This window comes from Pelodiscus sinensis, chromosome 7, assembly GCF_049634645.1.
Source record: "Pelodiscus sinensis isolate JC-2024 chromosome 7, ASM4963464v1, whole genome shotgun sequence".
Taxonomy (NCBI): Eukaryota; Metazoa; Chordata; order Testudines; family Trionychidae; genus Pelodiscus; species Pelodiscus sinensis.
This window is the reverse complement of record NC_134717.1, coordinates 74,793,229-74,813,855: the sequence shown is the minus strand read 5'-3', so window position 1 is coordinate 74,813,855 and position 20,627 is coordinate 74,793,229. Positions and strand designations below refer to the sequence as shown.

The following is a 20,627-nucleotide window of genomic DNA, read 5'->3' as shown; positions in this document are numbered from 1 at the left end:
GCGCCCTCTGTTCTTCCGTGTTTAACCCTTTTTGTGCCTGCACCCATCGAACACAAAAGGAGCAAGGGAGGTGGGTATCATTTTGAGGCTGAGCTATTTGTTGTAAAGGTCATGTCTGGAGAATACGGCATACGCACGACTACTGTTTTAGTTCCAGCCCATCCTTACATACACACATGCAGCACTCCAACAGACTCAGAAGATGCTAATTCGTATGTTTACGATAAAACCCACATATCTCACTAAAGCAGGACAGCACAAATGCTCCCGCAACTATTATTCAGTTCTCCCAAATGCTGCTTTAGGAGACAAGTGATATCTAACTGGGGATGCACTCTTGGAATTTATTGATTGTCTGGTCCATGGGCGAGAGTCTCTGAGGAAACGTTCCAGACGACTTGTTCTGCTGTTGAACAAAGACATTTTAGTATTTCTCTGGAGGCAGCCTGACTCTCCTCTCATTTTGCTCTCATTTCTGCAAGAGAGGGACTCTTCCCACACAGATGGAGCTGCCAGGAGTGTCTTACAACGGATAGTTTGTGGGCTTCTGTGAATTGGTGTCAACTTATTATTCAGCTCACTGATAATAACTGCTGCTTGGCAACCAACTCTGCCTGTTTTCAGCGCATGCTCAGAAGATTCCAAGGGAAAAATGAAGTAGTGAAGGATGAGTCCTGCTATGCTCACAGCAACGAGGTTTCCCATAACAACCCTCCCCACAGTGTCCGATGAGATGGAGGTGATGATCTATGTGGTAGGTTTGCAGAGCTTTGTTCTACTGCAGCCAGAGCAGGAGGTCAGTTGCTTCTTGGTCACAAAAAGTGACGGGAGTGAAAAACAGGGATCAAAGCTACATCCAGAGCACTTGATAAATATCCACAGGTTACATCCTGCTTCTTCGGAGCAGGAGACTGGAAACCACCCACACATTTGTAATTCTGGACAAGAACGGTCTGTTCCTCCCCGGATACTTGCACTGTCACAACTCCCCATTAACTGAGCTCCTGTCTCGACAGAGAAGCCATTTACTGGATGCCAGTACTGGAGCCATTTATTCTCCTTACATCCTCCTGCAGAGGCAGTCCCTCCAGGGCAGCGTAGAGGGACATGGGTAAGGCAGCCTGGAAGAAGCTTGTAGCATCCTGAACTGCACCGATTCTAGGCCTAAGCAAAGATGCCAAGAGTGTCTGACCTAAGTGCAGTGTTGTCTTCAAGTCGTCATTGTCAAGTCCAGGTCGAGTCTCAAGTCACTACAGTTCAAGTCTCAAGTTGAGTCTCGAGTCTCTAAAATCACTTTCAAGTCAAGTCCCAAGTCAAGTCTAAAGTCTTAATTGAAAAAAATGTCAAGTCACTTTTGTACAAGCCATCAACTTCGGCATTTTCGGACAATTTTTTCACCTAGTCGATTTAACAAAATGAGCAAGTCTCAAGTTGAGTCTCAAGTCACAAACAATGAACCCGAGTCGAGTCTCAAGTCAAGTCAGCTAGGTGACTTACGTGGGACTCGAGTTCAAGTCGTGGGACTCGAGTCAACAACTCTGCCTAAGTAACCTTGGGCAAGCCACTCTGTACCCCAGCTCCCCCTCTGAACAATGGGGATTGCAGGAGACGTACGTCACAGACTGCAACGTGTGCAAGTGCTACGGGAGGAGGGGCCATGAAAGACAAGGAAAGAAAGGCACAACGGGCACATGGTCCATGACCGAGAGCTGCAATAATACACGTACTACACAATAAACTCCCTTTGACTAGTGTTCTATTGCCCACGCCCGAGTCAGTTTCCTGAGGGGCGAAGGGTGCTTACCCTCCCATACTGCAAGACTCTTGGATGGGGTTGTCCAATCTGCCCCCTCCTTCTCACATACCTGGCTCTAAGGGGCCCTAAGCACCATTGCCGCCTCACTCAGATACAGCAGCTCCTTGCTTCTTCCCCTAGTTTCTACCATGAGAGAGAGCGGGTTGTCCCTATCAAATATTGGGGGACCCCTAAAAGTGTCCCCAGATGTTTATTTCCTTAAATAGACCCATACTGGGCTATTCCTGCCATGCAAAAAGTTGGGACACAGATGCTCCACGCACAGTTGCGTGGTAGGCAGCTTACCAAGGGTGAGGGGCAGGGTGGAAGGAGATTAATGGCTACACTGAGCTCAAAGGAAGTGCGCACACGCTCCTATGGAAAAAAATGTCAAGTGAGAATGTTTATTTAACGTTCTTGTGGAAAAATTGCCTTATTTCAAGCTGGCTGGTGCGCTGAGAAGAGAGTTAAACAAAGTGGTCATAAAACAATGCCCTGGTAATAAACTGCTGGTCTCTTTGGGGAGGGTGTAAAAGTACAAACTGTCCTGCAAAATGACAAATGATGCAAATAACTCCACTAGAGCTCCACTTGCCACCCAGGCAGCACAGGAATGGAAGCACACAGATGCTTTAATTACCGCCCTTTGGAGCTACCTGGCACTTCAAGGCTCGGCGTGTCAGCTGGTGTAACCACCAGGCCAGGAGGGAAGTGGGAGAGTGAGACCTATTTGCATCAGCTAAGGATCTGACCTTACATGCCTGCCTTGACATTCCCAAAGGCTGCTTTCCAAAGGCCTGCTGCTTTCCTCTCTTTAAAACCAGGCTCGTGCTTTTTTTAGGTGAAGGACACAGAAGCATGTAAAAGAAATTTGCTTTCCCTCTGCCAAATGCACCCAGGCAGTTGTTTAATTTTGAATGATGGGGGCTTTCTAAGAGCTTTGTGAGGGTGACTAATATACCAGAGAGTCTCTCAGATAACCAGTCACTGTTTCCAAAAGCAAATCCACTTAGCTGAATTGTAACAAATTTACATGTCTAATCACCAGCCTTGCTTGCTCAAAAACACCTACTCTTAATCTGACAGCTAGATGGGGCATGAGAAGGAGCAACACAGCAGCTGCCTCTCAAACACTGAAAGGCTCAATTCTGGGTGCGACAGCCAGTAATATGTACCCTGTGCTTACATAGTACTTTCCATTGAAGAGAACTTTACAAACAACTAACTTCTCACATAGCTACTCTGAGCTACAAGCCCACGTACATGGTGGAATTTACCACCAACTTTGCTCCTTGCCACAGAAATCACGCCTAGAATCAAAATACTCACTCATTCAAAAACACTTTTGTCCCAAGCATAATCTTAAAATGTGACTAGCGTAAATCAAGGCAGCAGTGCCTGCCTGAGTCTACAGAGAGTCTGAAACAGCTGCTTCAGAAGTATGACCTGGACCGTGTATCTCAGTCAGGACCCTGTGAACGCTGCAATTCTGTATCGGTGGAATTTGACGTTTACCTAAGAGTTCCCTAAAGTTCAGCATTTTTTTGCTGGTGAATTTGCCATTTTATTGCAGCCAAGCACTTGATTTTGAGTGCGTCTCCCCACACTCTTCCTGCTGGAACCTGCCTGCAGCTGTCTCTTGCTCTCCAGATGTTTCCATAAGAAAGAATTTATTGGAATTCATGTTCTGCATTATAGCAGGCAACCAGGCAGCAGCCGGTTGGGAAACCAGAGCTGAAGGCCAGGCACAGAGGAGCCAGAAGTGTAGGCTGGCAAGCCAGGCTGCCTGGAGAACACACAGTACAGCAGCCAGTAGAGCACATTACCCTTGGGAACCAGAGTAATGAGCTGCTAAAGGTAGGCATAAGCTCCCCCCTTTCTGGGCATGCATGAGCGGAAAAGGGGGGTCTGAGCCCAACTGCCTGAAGACCCCTATGGGAGCTAAACCTCTTGGAGACTACAGAGAAAGAACCCAGCCTTGGAGACTACGGTCAGTGAATTTCATGTCAGGGAGCATCTTCAGGAATGGACCTTCAGTGCATGAGTAGGATAGGAGGAGAAAGGAAAAGAAGGGTGACCAGTTAACACCACAGTGTATTTTAGGGGGTGTGGCTGTGGAGTTTGGTCTTCCCATGGGCCCTGACTCCCAGATATGGATTCACTGTCATATGCATTGATTTGAGAAGCACACTGAGCCAGAGAAGTTAATGTCCAGGGCTGTGCATTAGTGCTAGAAGAGTGAATAGAAGCTAAAAGTCCTGACCTGAGCAGCCACAAAACTAGCTTAGCAATTGTTCCCCAAGTAGGGAGTGATCCCGGATGGTACAGGGCCTGTGTAGTCAACTCTATGTCACTCTTCACAGCCCCACTGGTGCAGGTAACATGGCTGGCGGAAGGAGGGGAGGCGAAGAGTGTGACTGGAGCCAGGCCCATACATAGGGTGCGTGTGCGCAAAGGGTGTGAAAGCACCCCCCTCGGGCTCCCCAAGTAAGCATGCTCTAGCTGGCCAGGGGAAGGCAGGAGCAGCATGCTGCCTGAGCCTCCCTTCCCCATGCTCTGACCAGCCAGCGGATGGCTGAGGCTGATTTCCCCACTGACTTGGGAGATCCCGGGGGGTGCACTCACACCCTTGTGGTCCACATTTACAAAAAAAGCACCCTCCCCCCCCAGAAATTCCTGCGTATGGGCCTGAGAGCACTGTAGGACTCCAAAGATACCAACCTCCTTTGAGGATAAGGCCCATTGCAAGTTACAGCAACCCTGGTGTTACTCTAACCTGCTCTAGGAACTGAGCCAGGCCAAGGCCGGCTCAGAACTGGTAGGGAATAAAATGGCTTCAAGCCACCTCTGCTCCACCCCATTCAGGTCAGTGCTGAGCACAGCTCAGGCAGTGGAAGGGTCTAGCCCCAGGGTTCTTGCTTTCCTTACTATATCACATTGGCCCAAGGTAGGCTGAGATGATAGCAGAGGTCTGTTGAGTCAATTTAGCAACTCAACTAGCTAAGAAATCAAATGCATTTGTCTCCAGGCATTAACAGTTCTTCCTTATATGCTGTTGACTGCTAAAAATAGCTGCTAGTCATTCAACACATGCAGAACACTGATGTGACCGGCTCTGTATTTATTGGCTCTTTATTTTCTTGAAGTTTATTTTATATATAGAAAAGTGCTCTGGTAAGATAAAAAATCCTCTTAACTACATCACTTTTCTGGTCTCCCTTCCATTCTCTCACATATCTACACTCTCTCATTTCTTCCATTCATTAGAGCACAAGTTCTTTAAACAAAAACAAACAACTTTTCTGTTTTCATCGAGTTTCTGTGCACTTTATTTTGTGTGTGACCTGGGATGTGTGTCATTACGTATGCCTCATTCAGACCTGGGATCTGGGAGGTCTGGTGAGTGCGTGCAACCTGTGCCCATGTCCACTCTTGTCCTGTCTACACACAGTATCCTTCACAACCTCCTTCCTCTCCAGCCACATAGCAATTTCAGGATTTAACATTAAAACCAAAGAGTTAGTTAGGTCAGAATAACAAAAAATAAAGGAAAAGAGGAGGAAATAATATGTCTAGAACACCTAAAACGTGGTCTGTGGTCCTGTGCTGCAGCCACGTGACAGATATATGTTCCCCTTCAAACTTACTGAAAAATATGCCAATATGGATTATTAATGTGGTGGGGGATTTCATTGATTCCAAGGCCAAAAGGAGTCATGATGATCAGCTAGTCTTACCTCTTGTATAACATAGGTGGCCATAATATTTCACCTAATGACTCCTGCATCAAGCCTGTACTGAGCTTCAGCACCGCTCTTAGGCATTGTCTCCATTTACTGAGAGATCCATGCTCCAGGGATTGATCTAGAAGGTCTAGAAAGGACCTGCTAAATCCACCACTGATTGCATTCCCATTGACTCCAGTACTCCACCGCAGCACGAGGAGTAAGAGAAGTGGACAGAAGAGTTTCTCCCATTGACATCCCTCCTCCCGCAGTGGGGAAGCCACAGTAAGTCCAACTAATTTATGTCAGCTTCAGCTATGCTACTCATATAAATGGGAGTTGCGTACCTTAGTTCGACTTTGTAGATCTGGCCTTAGACCGACATCCCTTTTTAGTGATGCAGAATCTATTATCAACTGGTGAAGCAGAATCTACCATGCTCCCAGGAAACCTGTAGTAATGGTTATAAACTTCCTCCCAAATTTGTCTAGGGTCATTCAGCTTCCAGACATTGGCTCTTGCAATGCCTTTTTTGTGAAGGTCAGATGCTCCATCTCTCAAATGAGGTCATAGTTTATGAACACTTGACTGGTCTTATCAAAGCCTGGCCCACTAGCTAAGATGGAACGTAGGACTTACCATGGCCCCCACACACACACCGGGTTATTGTTAAACTGTCTAGGGTTGGTTTTTTTTAAACTTGCCCTTTGAGACAGTGCAGTTTGAATGGACATAAAAGGATATAAATCTATGGGAGCCTGAACTTCATCCTGCCAGGAGCCAAATGTTCTTATACTAAGTAGTGTAAGAACAGGTTGATTCTAGCCATCCTCCTCCTTGAAGCAGAGTTGACCGCCATGGACACCACAGGTCCTACCATGTAACACTCCATCTTGATGTGTGTGCCCATTCCCTGCATTGTGATGGAGCAGTGCATGATGGGACCAATAGAAGCACCTCAGCACAAAAGGGGATTGTGTCCCTGAGTGATGACAATCTCACACTAGGTTACTCTTGGCAGCCTTCAGATTAGCCAGTGCTCTTCAGACACCTCTGCGTTAGCCTGAGACTCAGGCTTTGTCTGCACTGGCAATTGAGTGACAAAGCTTTTGTGATTCACAGGTGCTTAAGCAGGTGCCCTGAACAACAAAAGCTTTGTAGGCACAAGAGAACACTCCTGCCAGCAGTGAAAACGTGGCTAGTAAGGGGAGGAAGGTTTTGTTGGCAAAGATGCCAGGAACAGTGTTTACACTGCCTGAATATAAGTCACTGTGTAGTACAGACACACCCTGAGTCTTCAGTGATCACTTTTGCCATCTAGAAAGCAATCGAGGAGCAACCGCTGCTGCTGCTGCAGCAAATTTTAAGAATAAATTAATAGCTGGCAGGGGATTTACTGCTGAGTCACAGTGAACAAGCCAGTGCTCTTAACACGGGGTGGAGGAGGGGTGAACTACAAGCAATTCTATTACCCAGGGACACATCAGCCAGAACACTGCCTCTCTCCTCCCTGCCCCAGAAAAAGCTCCTGGTTCCATTCCCTCCTATTGCTGGCCTGGCCCATATGCCACCAGCCACTGCCCCCACCCCACCCCGCCCGGCCTCAGAGTAGTGCTCAGAGGCTCCCTTAGCCCCAAATCACTGGAGAGGAAAGCTCGGTAGCGCAGCTGTGGCCTGCCACAGCCCTGGAGGACTGGGGAGCCCAGTGATATGGCCCCAGCCTTCCCAACCCTTGGCCATACAGATCTCCCACCCCCCGCAGCCAGGCCACCAGACCCAGTATTGGGCAGCCAGAGTGGACCCAGCACCAGGACAGACGGCGCAGGGCGGCAGGAGTGGGACTGGATACTGGGGAAGCAACACTGGACTTGCTTGGCACAGATGGGGAGGGTGTGTGTGACAGACTAGTACAGAAGTATTCTGCACTCTCCAGAGCACGGAACGGCCAGGGAATCAACATTTCCACAGCTAGGAGGAGCCAGCTGGTCCAGCTCCTTGAGACAGCTCTGTCAGCCAACAGCAACCTGGCTGACAGGGGGCAAAGCCTTCCCTTGCCTATGATGCCTGCTGCCTCAGGCAAGAACACTACCAGCTTGTCACCAAGGCTGTGGGTCTCAGTGGAAGGGACACAAACTCGCCTATAAACAGCCCAAATACCTAGAATACTTACATGAAGAACGTTACCACAACTATACCATTAGCTCACTGGTCACTCTGGGTGTGTCTAAACTACATGGCTCCATCGATGGAGCCATGTAGATGAGGCTGATCGGCAGAGGGAAATGAAGCCATGATTTTAATAATCGCGGCTTCATTTAAATTTAAATGGCTGCCGTGCTCTGCCGATCAGCTGTTTGTTGGCAGATCGGGGCAGTCTGGACGCTCCCCTGTCGACCTTAAAGCCCTTTGTCGACCTCCCCAGTAAACCTCATCCCACGAGGCATAAGGGGGAATACCCAGCTGAAATAAAGGGACCAGTTTTTGGTAGGTGGAATGCCTTTTAAACCTAAGGATTCCTGCTTTTCCTTCTTTGGAGTTTGACAATCTGGCTATGTCTATACTGAGCCTGCTTTGCACAAAAAATATGCAAATGTGGTGAAGCATGGAATATCGCCACACCTTATTTGCATAATTAATGAGGCTCCATTTCTGCACAAGAGGCTTTTGCGCAAGAGCCATTCTTCCTGAAAAAAATGCGGAAGAACGGCTCTTGCACAAAAGCCTCTTGCGCAAAAACAGAGCCTCATTAATTATGCAAATGAGGCATGGCGATATTCCACGCTTTGCCTCATTTGTATATTTCTTGCACCAAACGGGCACAGTATAGACATAGCCTCTATGTACTCATTTCTGGAGAGGCAATGAGCATTAGACACTGAAAAAGAGAAAAAAAATCTTCCCCAGAAGAGGACAGCTCACATTTTTTCAGAGTAGAAAACAGCATCCTCACTGAACCAGAAACATGTTTAACGAGCAGGGCACTAGCTCTGAACTCCTCTTCGTTTTGTTTTACTCTGCAAGTTCTATCAGAGAAGAATCCCTTTTGGTATCCTTTAGAGTAGCCTCACGCTATTAAATGCACCATTTCACCTTGATTCTCTTTTATTGAATGTCAACTTCCAAACTTCTTGTGGCAGGTGTTCTTTCAATTCTACCTCCTAATTTCCTTCCTTCCCCTTGCAAGCAAGCCAGCTGCCACTGTGCCTCACTAATAGTTTTGGCATCTGTACGCTGGATAGCAACCATCTCATGCTAAAATAAATTGCTGCCACCTCATTTTACTCTTTGTTCACTACCAGTGTTTTTGGTTAGGTCTGTCAGTGGTTTCTCTTTGCTTCTGGGTTCTACCTTTTAAGTTTCATTGCTCCCCCCTGGGCACTGCGAAACCGACCACTTTCTCTCTTTTTCTGCTGGGTCTTGTCTATGGGTTTCCTAACTGTAACTAGATGTGAGGTGGCAAAACCTTCTACTAGCCCCTCGCCCCCCCTCCATGAGGAGTGCACAGGCAATGCCATCTGCCACTGGGAAAGCATATTGCACATTTGCAGTTCCCCTTGTCTGGGGACACTGCACCTTATTTTCACACACATGCAGACCGATTTAAAAAATACAGTAGAAAATGAACTTGTGCCATCAGAGAAATGACTCAAAGAAGTGCAGAGTTACCTGGAATGTAGAAGTTCTCACCTGGGAAAGCTGTGATAGGTTCTGCAAAGGGAAAACATATTCTGGTGTTAGAAGGGAGAATGTTTAAATCAAACAGAAGATCCCATCTGATGCATGCTTAATTACTTATCAGTGACATCTCCTCAGGCCAAACATCAGCATCTATGACCCCTTTGACTGTACGAGGACCCCAATAGAGTTATTCCTAAACTTTTTACTAAGGCGACCCACTAGCTATAGGTAAGTTCATGGGTTGGGCCCAAAATCATACGCCAGAGCCACTCAGATTTGGCCTGGCTGCTGGAGCAGAACAGGAGCAGGGTGGGTTACTCTCCAAACCTGCTCATCCAGACCCTCCTCACACCAGGGCTACGTCTACACTGGCCCCTTTTCCGGAAGGGGCATGTAAATTTTACCTATCGTAGTAGGGAAATGCGCGGGGGATTTAAATATCCCCCACGGCATTTAAATAAAAATGTCCGCCGCTTTTTTCCGGCTTTTAAAAAAGCCGGAAAAGAGCATCTACACTGGCCCCGATCCTCCGGAAAAAGCGCCCTTTTCCGGAGGCTCTTATTCCTACTTTAAAGTAGGAATAAGAGCCTCCGGAAAAGGGCGCTTCAAAGTAGGAATAAGAGCCTCCGGAAAAGGGCACTTTTTCCGGAGGATCGGGGCCAGTGTAGACGCTCTTTTCCGGCTTTTTTAAAAGCCGGAAAAAAGCGGCGGACATTTTTATTTAAATGCCGCGGGGGATATTTAAATCCCCCACGCATTTCCCTACTACGATAGGTGAAATTTACATGCCCCTTCCGGAAAAGGGGCCAGTGTAGACGTAGCCCAGGACTACAATCTGCTGTCTGGGAACAGGGTTACCACTTTGCCAGTAGCTGACTGGCCTGGATGTTTTTTTGTAGATGTGCCAGTTTCCAGAAAAATTATTTAATCTGCCAGGATTTCTTTAATGTGGGTCAAAAGATTTGCATTTAACACCACAATACACTGGGGATAGCTGATGCTAAAAGTTTCTGTGTTCAGTTAAAGATGCTGCAGTTTAAGTGATAACACATCAAAATTACTGAAGAAACAGCAGCTGTCTGGCCACCGAGACACAAGGGCACCTCCTGTGTGTATGAAAGAGAGTTTGAGTCACGTGAGAGTCAGGAGACACGCGAGGCCTATGAAATAACGCATGATCAGGGCAATGGTGCAGATCCTACTGCACGCCTGGAAAAAAGAAGCTCGAATCAGAAATGACACATTCAATGACAATGGGCTACCCAAAACAGACTACGTAGACTGGCTGGAAAACGCACCTGTTGGTTAGCAATGAAGTTCTCAAGCAGTACCTCTTTAGATACTATACATGGCTGTTGAAAGGGGTGATGGGGATTGCCTTGTGGTTGGGATTTGGGGTGGAGGTAGGCTTGACATGGGCAGGGAGAGGGCAGGGGATGCTGGGTTTTTTTTCATTTAAAAGTTGGTAACCCTATTGTGACAAACCCCCCCATGTGCTGAGGGATAGCTCCACTGGATCTGTATATCTATCATCTTGTATGTAAAGTTAGATATATGGATGCTTTGTGGTTTTAAAAATGCAAGCCATCAAGGTTGTTTCCCCCAAAGTCTGGTCACCTCTAAACAGCCCTTTTGTCCTTAAAATCTTAGCAGTGGTTGGTCCTAGGAAGTCATGTGACCTCCCTAACTGGTAGGTGCTGGCCAGGGAATTTTCCATGTAAGGGTGAAATGCAGAAACAGAATTCCCACCCAAAATGGAATCTATAAAACAATGGGAAGCTAGCAGTTTCTTTATCTTTGGCTGGCATGGCACACTCAAGAGGATAACTAAAGAGCCCAGAGAAAAGGAGACTTCCCTGGTTTGGAGGTTTAGCTGGAATAAGAATAATTTTAGGGTGAGTTTGTAATAAACTGGAGCTAACTCACAGGAACCTCTTAATGGAAGTAATGATTGGGATCGCAATGTTGCAGAGAGTCGGGGGGGGGGGGGGGGGCAGAAGGGACTATCCTGATCCTCTAGTCTGACCTCCTGTCTGTTGCAGGCCACAGAACCTCAACTGCCCACTTCTGCAATAGACACATAACTTCTGGGTAAGTTACTGAAGTCCTCAAGCCATGGTTTAAAGACTTCAAGGTAGAGAGAATTCATCATTTATATTAGTTTAAACCTGCAATTGATCCATGCCCCATGCTGCAGGGAAGGCAAAAAACCCCAAGTCTCGGTCAGTCAGACCTAAGGGAAAATTCCTTCCCAACCCCAAATATGGCAATAGGTAGACCCCAAGCATGTGGACAAGGCCCACCATGCAGATATCTGGGAAAGAATTCCCTGTAGTAACTCAAAGACCTCTCCATCTAATGTCCCATCTCCAGCAGCTGGAGATTTCTGCTATGGGCAGTTGCCGATGGGCCATGCGCCTTTATAGGTAATCTGGGATGGGCCTGAGCTAAAAAGCTGAATTTAGATCCAAACTTCAGGGTACAGTATGCTCCAAGTGCTGAAGTGTTTGGCTGCAGGGACCATGCTACCAAATTCCAATCAGAATCAGTGAGGGGTGTTTAGAGATGGGCTGGACCCAAGACACCAGATCCAGCTTCAGTTTGCACTCACAGGTGCCACGTCACTACATGCTACCCATGTCTTACAGATCCAATACACAAAGGAGCATGATTTTTGAAGTTAGGGTTAGGGTTGAAGATGCGATCTGTTACAAATCATTGGATCTGAAAAGCAATAACCAGGGTTATTAGTGATTACTTGTGCTCAAAGGTAAATGACTTCTGAGTATTTTTAGTTTACTTCTGCATTACGCCTGTGAGTCACACAAGCAGGCTGTGGCTGTAAAGAGCAATGTGAAATCATCGCTCAAATTCAGGACACGAGTGACAGGTTTTCCAAAGGAAAAATTATTGAGAGTTATTAGAGTTCTTTTCAGGCTGAAAGGGAATCAGATTACTTCCCAGGATTACATTTTAAAAACAGTAGCCTGTTACTCTGGTCAGTTACTTTTATGGTACTGACAAAGAAGGAATGTGGTATGCGCATATTGTTTCATATGACTATGGTGGCTTCGGAAGTGACCTTACAGATGAGATAGCATTACATTTTTCAGTTAAAACCATTTTAAAATCCCTTTGTTAGGCATGATCAGAAGCAAAATAACACCTAATTATTATTAGGTTCATAGGTTCAGATTAGAGTTCCTGAAAAGATACATGTAAATCTATGAAGCAGTTTGACGCAATTTTTAGAACTATCATTTTTTATGGACCCTTATGACTTACAAATGGGATTGTTTTAACACTTAAAGCTTTTCTTACATGTAGAGAAAAACAAAATATTGGCGATCAGGCAAGATTATTTTATAAAAAACTCGAAAAGAAAAATGTTAACAACATAAGAACATTATTCATCATTCCTGTTTCTTTTTATGCTGTAGAGGCCATGCCATGTTTGTCAATTGCCAACACGGAATTTTGCATGTGCCACATTAGCTCTTTTGGCACGAGGGCAAGTGGTCAGGAGACCTCAAAGCTTCAAAGAAACTGGGACCCACAGAGCTCAGAACAAATCTGGTCTAGCTCTTGTACTGCCCTTATCACTGCAGTGTCATCCGGTGGTGTATTAAGCAATGTGACTATAAATTGTCATGTGTTGTTCATTTTCTCGCTTGTTCCAGTGCCCTATCATGCTGAATTTAGGAGGATCCTAGCAACTTGTTCAGAGTTATCTTGCTGATATGAACCTTTCTAAGTCCACCTTAGGCCATGGCCAGCTCCAGTGGAAAAATTCTGATTTCAGCCCAATTAGATGTGGCCCCTTAGGAGGTATGTAACAGCCAAGCACCGCTCTGAAGCTGTACAGAAGGGGAGGTCCACTCCCATGGACATCTGCCACCACTGACCCTACTTATTGGATATTTTTCATAGTCCAGCTCCTCCCATCATACCTCTACGGCCAGACTCTGCCATGACAATGAAATCATGGCACACTCTAGCCCAGGTTCATTATCTGGTGACTGCCATTATTCAAATGCAACAAAGGAATGGGTAGGCTAGATGGGTGAACGGTTGAATTACCATTCCAGTGGTAAATCTCTAATAAATGTTTTCAAGCTTATGTAGCTTTCATGTTTAATGAACCTGTCTACATGACTTTTGCCCTGGATCAAGAAATGATGAATTCTTGTACAAGCTTCTCTTTCATTATTATGTTAAAATTGCTACAAAACCCCTCTGCTATTTATTTCTCATTAGAAAAGGCTCCTATTGAACCCATCAGCCCCACCAAGCATGTAATGCTGACTGGCAGCTGGTTTCCTTTGTCTAGCGCTTTCCTTTTAAATTTTGCGTATGCCCTTTCTATTGCGAATTCTTTAATAACCCCACCTATTGTTTCAGCCCTCCTCTGTAGACATATATACTCCCATTGATGCCTCTGACACCAGTACCTGCCTTCCCTAAGGACTTATTTCTCCTGATTTCCCTCAGATGCAAAGACCAGCTTTATTAAAATCCAGAAAAATCACTGTAATTTAGGCAGGAGAAGAGTTCCGGTCCCTTGGCAAACTCTTGGAAACAAAGGCTCTCATGCTCTCATGAACTGGACTACTTTTGCTGCATGCAACAGTGATTCCTTGTCTAATTTTCTGCCAAGAGGACATGAGAATCAGCAGGTGTAATTCCATGAGCTGTGTTATGCTGGAGGTGGAGCAAGATGTCGCCAAGATCCATTCTGGCCCTATAAATCGATGATGTTGTGAGACAGCTGTGTACGTACCCATACAGTTTTCTAGGGAGATATCGGAGCCGATCTGGATGTCATCTATGGCAATTTCTCCCGAATGTCCTTTTCTTATAACACCCTCAAACACAATCTAGGAGTAAGTCAGAACAGAAATGTCATTATTAAGCTTCCATTCCCAAGCAGTTCTTCTTGCCCTGGGAGAAAGAGACGGAAGTGTGCGCCCCACTTTTCGGTCCCCCCTTAGGCACTATTGGCAAGGGGCCAAATCCGGTGTCCAAATTCCTGGGCAGTGAGAATTCTGCCTGAGCAGGGACTGAATAAGAACTCAGGGAAAAGTTCATCATTTGAGCTAGTGACAGCTGGATTCCCAACTCACACTTTGTTTGAATAAAACTCATTTTTCAGGGACTACAAGCCAGGGCAATCGACTTGGAGGGTTTCTTAGTTGTCATGGGCTTAGCAGGACTCAATCAGCATAGTTCCACTGAGGTCAACGGAGCAGCACAGCTAAGGAGCTAGCCCACTGAGTTAATATTGGGCACAGCGCATGGTAAAAAAAAGGGTTAAGTATACAGTGATAATACATATCAAAACACGGTGGGAGACAGGCACATTGTTTCTAGTTCATCACTGAGGACATTAAAAAAATTGAATAGACTAATTAGCTGTTAAAAATGCTGGGTGCAAATACCTGCATTATTTAAGTAATATTCAGTTAGCTGATGTCTGTACATCACTTTTAACATGCAAAGTACTATCTAAATGCCAACTACCCTTATCTGTAAGCACACTGCGTGCACCAGTATTTTATTAAAAAGCCAAGCGAACATACACAGACCAGCAATACATCTCCAGGGATACTGGTGCAAAGACCTTTCCTTCATATGTGCAGTAACAATCACTTCCCTCCATTGCTAACTTAAAGCCAGTTCTGCAGTCCTCCCACAAGCAACACTCCCACTGAAGTCGACTGGGAATTTTGCAGAAGTCAGAACTGCAGGGCCAGAGCCTTAGTCCCATGTAGCAGAGACCTTTTTCCCATTCCTACTTGGTCATTGCATGCTGAGCACAGTGACTCATTAGCAAGGCAACACATGTTCTCTGGTGAGTTTTGGCTTGCCTTACCAGCCAGCTGTGGCAACTCTTTGGCTGGGGAAGAGAGTGATACGCTACCCTGCAACCATTACCCACGCGACCCTTTTGTTAACCTCACAATGGGATGCTGGGGGCCTTGGCGAGGTCTTGTGGGCTCAATCCTCTTCCCACTGACACAAAGGATGCAGTATGGGGCCCTTAATCTATACTGTCTGCTTGCCTTTTGGTCTCAAGGTGTCACACCGTCCTGACTTCACCCACCCCCATCCCCAACACTCAGACTTGGAGCCAAGGTCAGGAAAGTGGTGTTTGCTTTGTTTTCATTCTCTTTCAAAGCGGGCTCCTTCCCTCTCACCTCCCCACCTTTCTACTGGCAGGATTTGTTTGTGTTTGCTCCTTAGGGCTTTGTGTCTCTTGTCAGATTACCTGATAATCATCTAAAAGAAAACAGAGGGAAATATTTGTAAAAGGGGAGATTTCAGGGATATAAAAGGCAACAGGATGAACAAAGACCTAAGTCTGTGTATAAAGACAGGCACATTCTGAATAACAAATAGAGTGTTATTTAGTTACTATAGCAACATAAGAAATACAGTGAAAACAGGCACCCTTGACAACCTTCCCCAATGATGAATGGGCACAGCCCTTTGAAATATTGACATAAGTATCTCTAAAATCCACTGGTAGCTCAGAGTAAACGGCCCTTTATCATCTTACTTGATAGTCCATGTCGTAGCTTGGCAGAAGGATCCGTCCCTCTCTCCACTCATCCCCTTGGTCTTCTGAGATGATCCACAACAGCTTTTTCTCCTGGCTTGCTTCCCGCCACACCTGCAGCATTATCCCATTACTCCCAAATGCTTGGTACTGAAACACCATGCACACAGCACTCCTAGGCAAGTAGATCACAGGGCTGAGGAGCCGGGTGTGTTGGTCCTCTCTCCTTCCACTGCTCTGCAGCCGCAAGTAGCGTTTACTCTCTGTCCAAGGAGAAAGGAGGTAAAACCTGATTGGATGACCTGATAGCATTTGTAATGAATATTGTGCTTTCCTGTTCTCAGCCTGAGAGGATAGCAAACCCAGCTCATGGCACATCATCTACAGGTCCTTCTAAAGTACATTGGCTCATATTTTGCTTCACGGGGTGCACTGGTCCGTAGAACCTACCCTATACACATTAAGATGTACCCTTTTTGAGCATCATGTAGTGATTTAAACTCACACACCATTCGGGGGGAGGGGAGGAACTTTTATGCGTCAGTAGCCACTGACCCACAAAAAAAATTCAGTTGGGGGCCACATACAAGTGAGAAGCAAAAAATCCAAAAACAAAACAAAACTGAGAAGGAGCAAGACGCTCCCTATATTCCCCTCCCACGCCAGAACCGAGAGAGGCCCAGCCTAGTAGATTTTGTATGCTGCAGCCCCGCAGGAGGGCAGTGGGGTAGCTAGAATGCCAACACAAGCTCCCCAATGCTTGGGAGTGTGTGGCTGAGCCTCGGGGGCCAGATCCAGGCAAGCCAAGGGCCTCATCTGGCACCCCATGTCTGAGGCTCTCCACGCTGGTTTAGTGAATCATTTGCTGTATGCAGCTTGGTGAGCTTCATATTCTGGTTGAAACATAGCCAGAAACTGGGATTTCCTTTCTATAGTATTTGCAACATGAATACTGTGCTTCGTTTCTATGGGTGCTGAATGAAAAAATGGGCAGGGAGAATGAGTGTGCCCATTCCTGCCGTACATCCTGCGTGAACTTGTTCAGAACTTAGGGTATGTCTATTCTTGCGCCCTCTTTCGAAAGAGGGATGTAAATGAAGACATTCGAAATTGCAAATGAAGCCGGGATTTAAATATCCCCTACTTCATTTGAATATTTGCACTAGGGTGCTGTTTCAAAATACTGCTATTTCAAAATAACAGATGCTGTTAAGACACGGTTTTTTCGAGAGAAAACCCTTCTCTCGAAATAACTAGTAAACCTCATTGTATGAGGAATAAGGGTTATTTCGAGAGAAGGGTTTACTCTTACATCTTAGCAGCATCTGTTATTTCGAAATAGCACTATTTCAAAATAGCGCCATAATGCAAATATGCAAATGAAGTGTGGGATATTTAAATCCCGGCTTCATTTGCAATTCTGAATGTCTTCATTTGCAACCCTCTCTCGAAAGAGGATGCAAGTGTAGATATACTAAGTTTCAGAGGATTCACAACAGGGATCCCAACAAAATACCACGAGCAGAGCAATGCTGAGGTATTTCTCATTATAAAAACACACAAAAACACTACTGCACATTCATTCAGCAGCATTTCAGGGAGGGGAAATACACAGGCTGGGAGTAGCATCAACTTTCCTGACCGAATGGACTGGACGCCATTTGCATCAATGGTGTCCCATCTGTCCAGTTGGGAAAGATGGCAACCCTATTTGGGAGCTGTTAGGAGGGAGAAATTGGAATAGAAAATAAATGGAAATTTTTTTCTGATGTGGGGAAGACGGAGATGTCTGTAACATGAACTGAAAACCAACAGTGACAGATTCTAGAGAAAATAATTCTGCAATGGAGCCAGAATGTTACAGGTTCTGAAACAAAACTAGCCCTGCCAAAAACATCTGCACCCAAACAATCCAGATAAATCAAGAGATATTACTGGACATTAGAAAACTTGTGCTTTATCAAGCATAAATTCATACTTTTGTAGAGTCTAGTGTCTGAAAGAGAAGTACACACTGCATCAATAAGAAGCCTGAGACAGAGCAGTAAGGGAGATGTCTTTATCACCAGCAGCCATAGTGTGCTAGGATACCGATAATGACACTGGAAAGCATAAGCCAAAGATTGACATAATTAGGACAAGTTATAGTCAGAAAAAATGACTCTGTAATAATGACATTGTGGGGGGTTTCATATTTATTCTGCCTAAAATGTGCTTGGCTTACAACCCGAAGATGATTTTTCTAAGCACTAGCATTGCAAACGCGCCCTACTATCTGGATATCAAGCTTATCACGCTGTGTTCTTTGTGACTCTTTTCATCACCGGTGGTAAGTACTTTGCAATCAAAACCGAGCTGACAATTTTGTTGATGATACATGAGGCAGAACGAAGCCCGGTTCTCAGTTTTTCCATGCTGTAGCTGAATTGCTCCAGAAGTGCAAATAAGAGAATGAACTTGTTTTTGTAAGAAAAGTAAGCAGCGATGACTCAGTGTTAGACACAAGGAACAGGTGTGTAGAGTGCAATAATGCTTTTTTTAAATACACGCAAGTCACTTTTTGGACTATGACTATATATGGGAAAAAGAATAGCTACCAGAACTATAAAGGCCAACCACATCCCATCACACAGGCGAAATTAACAGATGTAATTGGACTTAGAAATGCATGGAACAGCAAAAGGCCTCAGGCACCGCACTTGGCTGGGCTAATCTAGACGAGGGATGTGTAAAACATGGGTTTTTTGTAAACATGTAACTGCTACTATATGGCTGGTGTCATTAGCATTCCATGTGACAGCTCTTTTCTCCTTTCCTTTGACATGAATACCACTGATTTAACATCATGCCCTGAGATCTGTAGCTTTCTGTCCCTACTGCACTCCTGCTGTCTTAGCTTTCTTGACCTCTCTGGGTATGATTCTGACAACCCCTCCACTGGCCTAAGTCTGCTCCCACTCAAGTTTTATCGCCAACAGTAACAGAAGAGTATCAGAGGAGTAGCCGTGTTAGTCTGAATCTGCAAAAGCAGCGAGGAGTCCTGTGGCACCTTATAGACTAACTAAATGCATGCATCTGGCGAAGTGGGTCTTTGCCCATGAAAGCTTATGCTCCGACACTTCAGTTAGTCTATAAGGTGCCACAGGACTCCTCGCTGCAGTAACAGAAGAGTTAGCTCAACAATAAGCAATTTGAAAATCACACCAAACACATCTCCAGAGCAAGACCCATGGATGGACTGAGCTCAGGTTTCAAAACACCAGAAGGCAATTCCCATTCAACCCTTCCCCGCCCCCAACCCAATCAATTTACTACTGCTTCTGCATCAGCTAAATGAAGACAAAGTCAAATTTTGTTTGAACAAAATACTAAACATTTGTATACTTTTTTATCATCTGTCCAGGGAGTAACAGAGACGCGGTTATTCCTTGGGAAACTCCATTGACTTCACATGAATTTGTCCACTTTGTCCAGTTTAATGCAACTATCAGCAGAGAAATGATCAGAGTGTTTGCCTAGTCCCAACTGAATGAAAATCACTTTAAAAAGTACCATGCCGCTCTCTGATGGGGGAGGGGTCTAGGTGATTCACTACAGAGTGGTGGTGGAGGAGGAGAAGGTGTGAGCGATAAACAAGAGGAGGAAGCAAAAAGGACAAACTGTACTTCATGCATACGCAGTGATAAGATATAATCAGTAGCCAAGCTCTCCTGAAATCAAATTCTCTTTCTATAATTTTCCACCAGCTTCTTCAAAGGAAAAACAAAACCAAAAATAAAAAGCAACCCTAAAAGGACTAAGACTGCTTCCCAGGTAAGTCACTCAGTCACAAATAAAAACGCCACTTGGAGTTTTGAGTTGTTAGACGCCATTTTTCAGAAAGGGCTATTTGACTGTATCCTTGGGTCTTCCATGTGTTGATTGACCTCTTAGACTGATCCTGCCATGAGATCCTTGTGTCCCTGCAAAGACCTGGTCAAGTCAATGGGACTCTAACACCGGGAGATGCCTGAGTAGATCCAATTGCAAAACAAGTGTCCTGAATTGTAAGCAGTTCAGGGTAGGGATAGCGTCCTATGTGTTTGTACAGTATCTAGCACAATGTGGCTATGATCCTAAATGCGGCCTCTGCATACCCCATATTCCGAAGCTAAAGTCAAACCTTATTTAGGCATAATTGAGTAAGGTACTGAGCCACCCTCGCTCCCACAGAAGGCCTTGAAGATATTCCCAGGCTCTGAAAAACCCAGTCAGCTGCACAGCTGAAGACAACGTGGCATCGGCCCACGGTAGCTCTGGCTATGCATCAGACGCTGGTGGGCCAGGAAACGAGTGTGAGCTAAATAAAGCCGTGGCAAAGTTATGTTGACATCAGGAGAGATGTGTCCACTTACAGCAGGGCTGATTTGACCTGGTGAACTGTTCCCATTTCCAGCAGTTTGTATAATCAAAGAATTTTCTGAAATGCTGCCAAAAACAATCCAGCATCACCTCAACACCACTCTCAGAGCCTGCTGAAACTCAAACTTCCCTGCGTTTCTGAGGACTCTCGGCTGGTCTCTTTTTGGAGATAAAGTACGGTCTCGACCTATTTGAACAAAACCAAGCAGTGTGATCCACAGATGTGCTCAGTTTGGGGGCAATTCTACCACCTGCTCCCCTGCAGCTGGCAGCAGGTTGTGTTAGGATGTGTTTTTGTGCTTTGTAATGCAGGTTAGCAGGACCAGTTGAGCAAAGGCAGACATCACTTGCTATCCCATTTGAACATGAAGCTAGTGGGTCACTCTAATGGCAGGAGGGACCTTAATGAAAAGCCTTGTGAACATGCTGAGACCAACTAAATAAGGCCACTGCAGAGCTAATTGCTGAC

At 45.6% G+C, this 20,627-nt stretch overlaps 1 protein-coding gene across 6 annotated transcripts in view; it reads right to left on the bottom strand.

Annotated features, from left to right (window-relative positions):
- NRP2 (neuropilin 2) overlaps nucleotides 1–20,627 on the bottom strand; it is a 131,431-nt gene that overhangs the window by 21,529 nt on the left and 89,275 nt on the right. For 3 of the 6 annotated variants that reach the window (XM_075934328.1, XM_075934330.1, XM_075934332.1), the window contains exons 13-15: nucleotides 15,758–16,020; nucleotides 13,979–14,075; nucleotides 9,187–9,228 (exon numbers count right to left, since the gene is read on the bottom strand). In XM_075934328.1, coding sequence (XP_075790443.1) covers nucleotides 9,187–9,228; nucleotides 13,979–14,075; nucleotides 15,758–16,020 — 402 coding nt within the window. The remainder of the gene's footprint in view (nucleotides 1–9,186; nucleotides 9,229–13,978; nucleotides 14,076–15,757; nucleotides 16,021–20,627) is intronic. The other 3 variants (XM_075934329.1, XM_075934331.1, XM_075934334.1) reach the window with 1 other exon arrangement.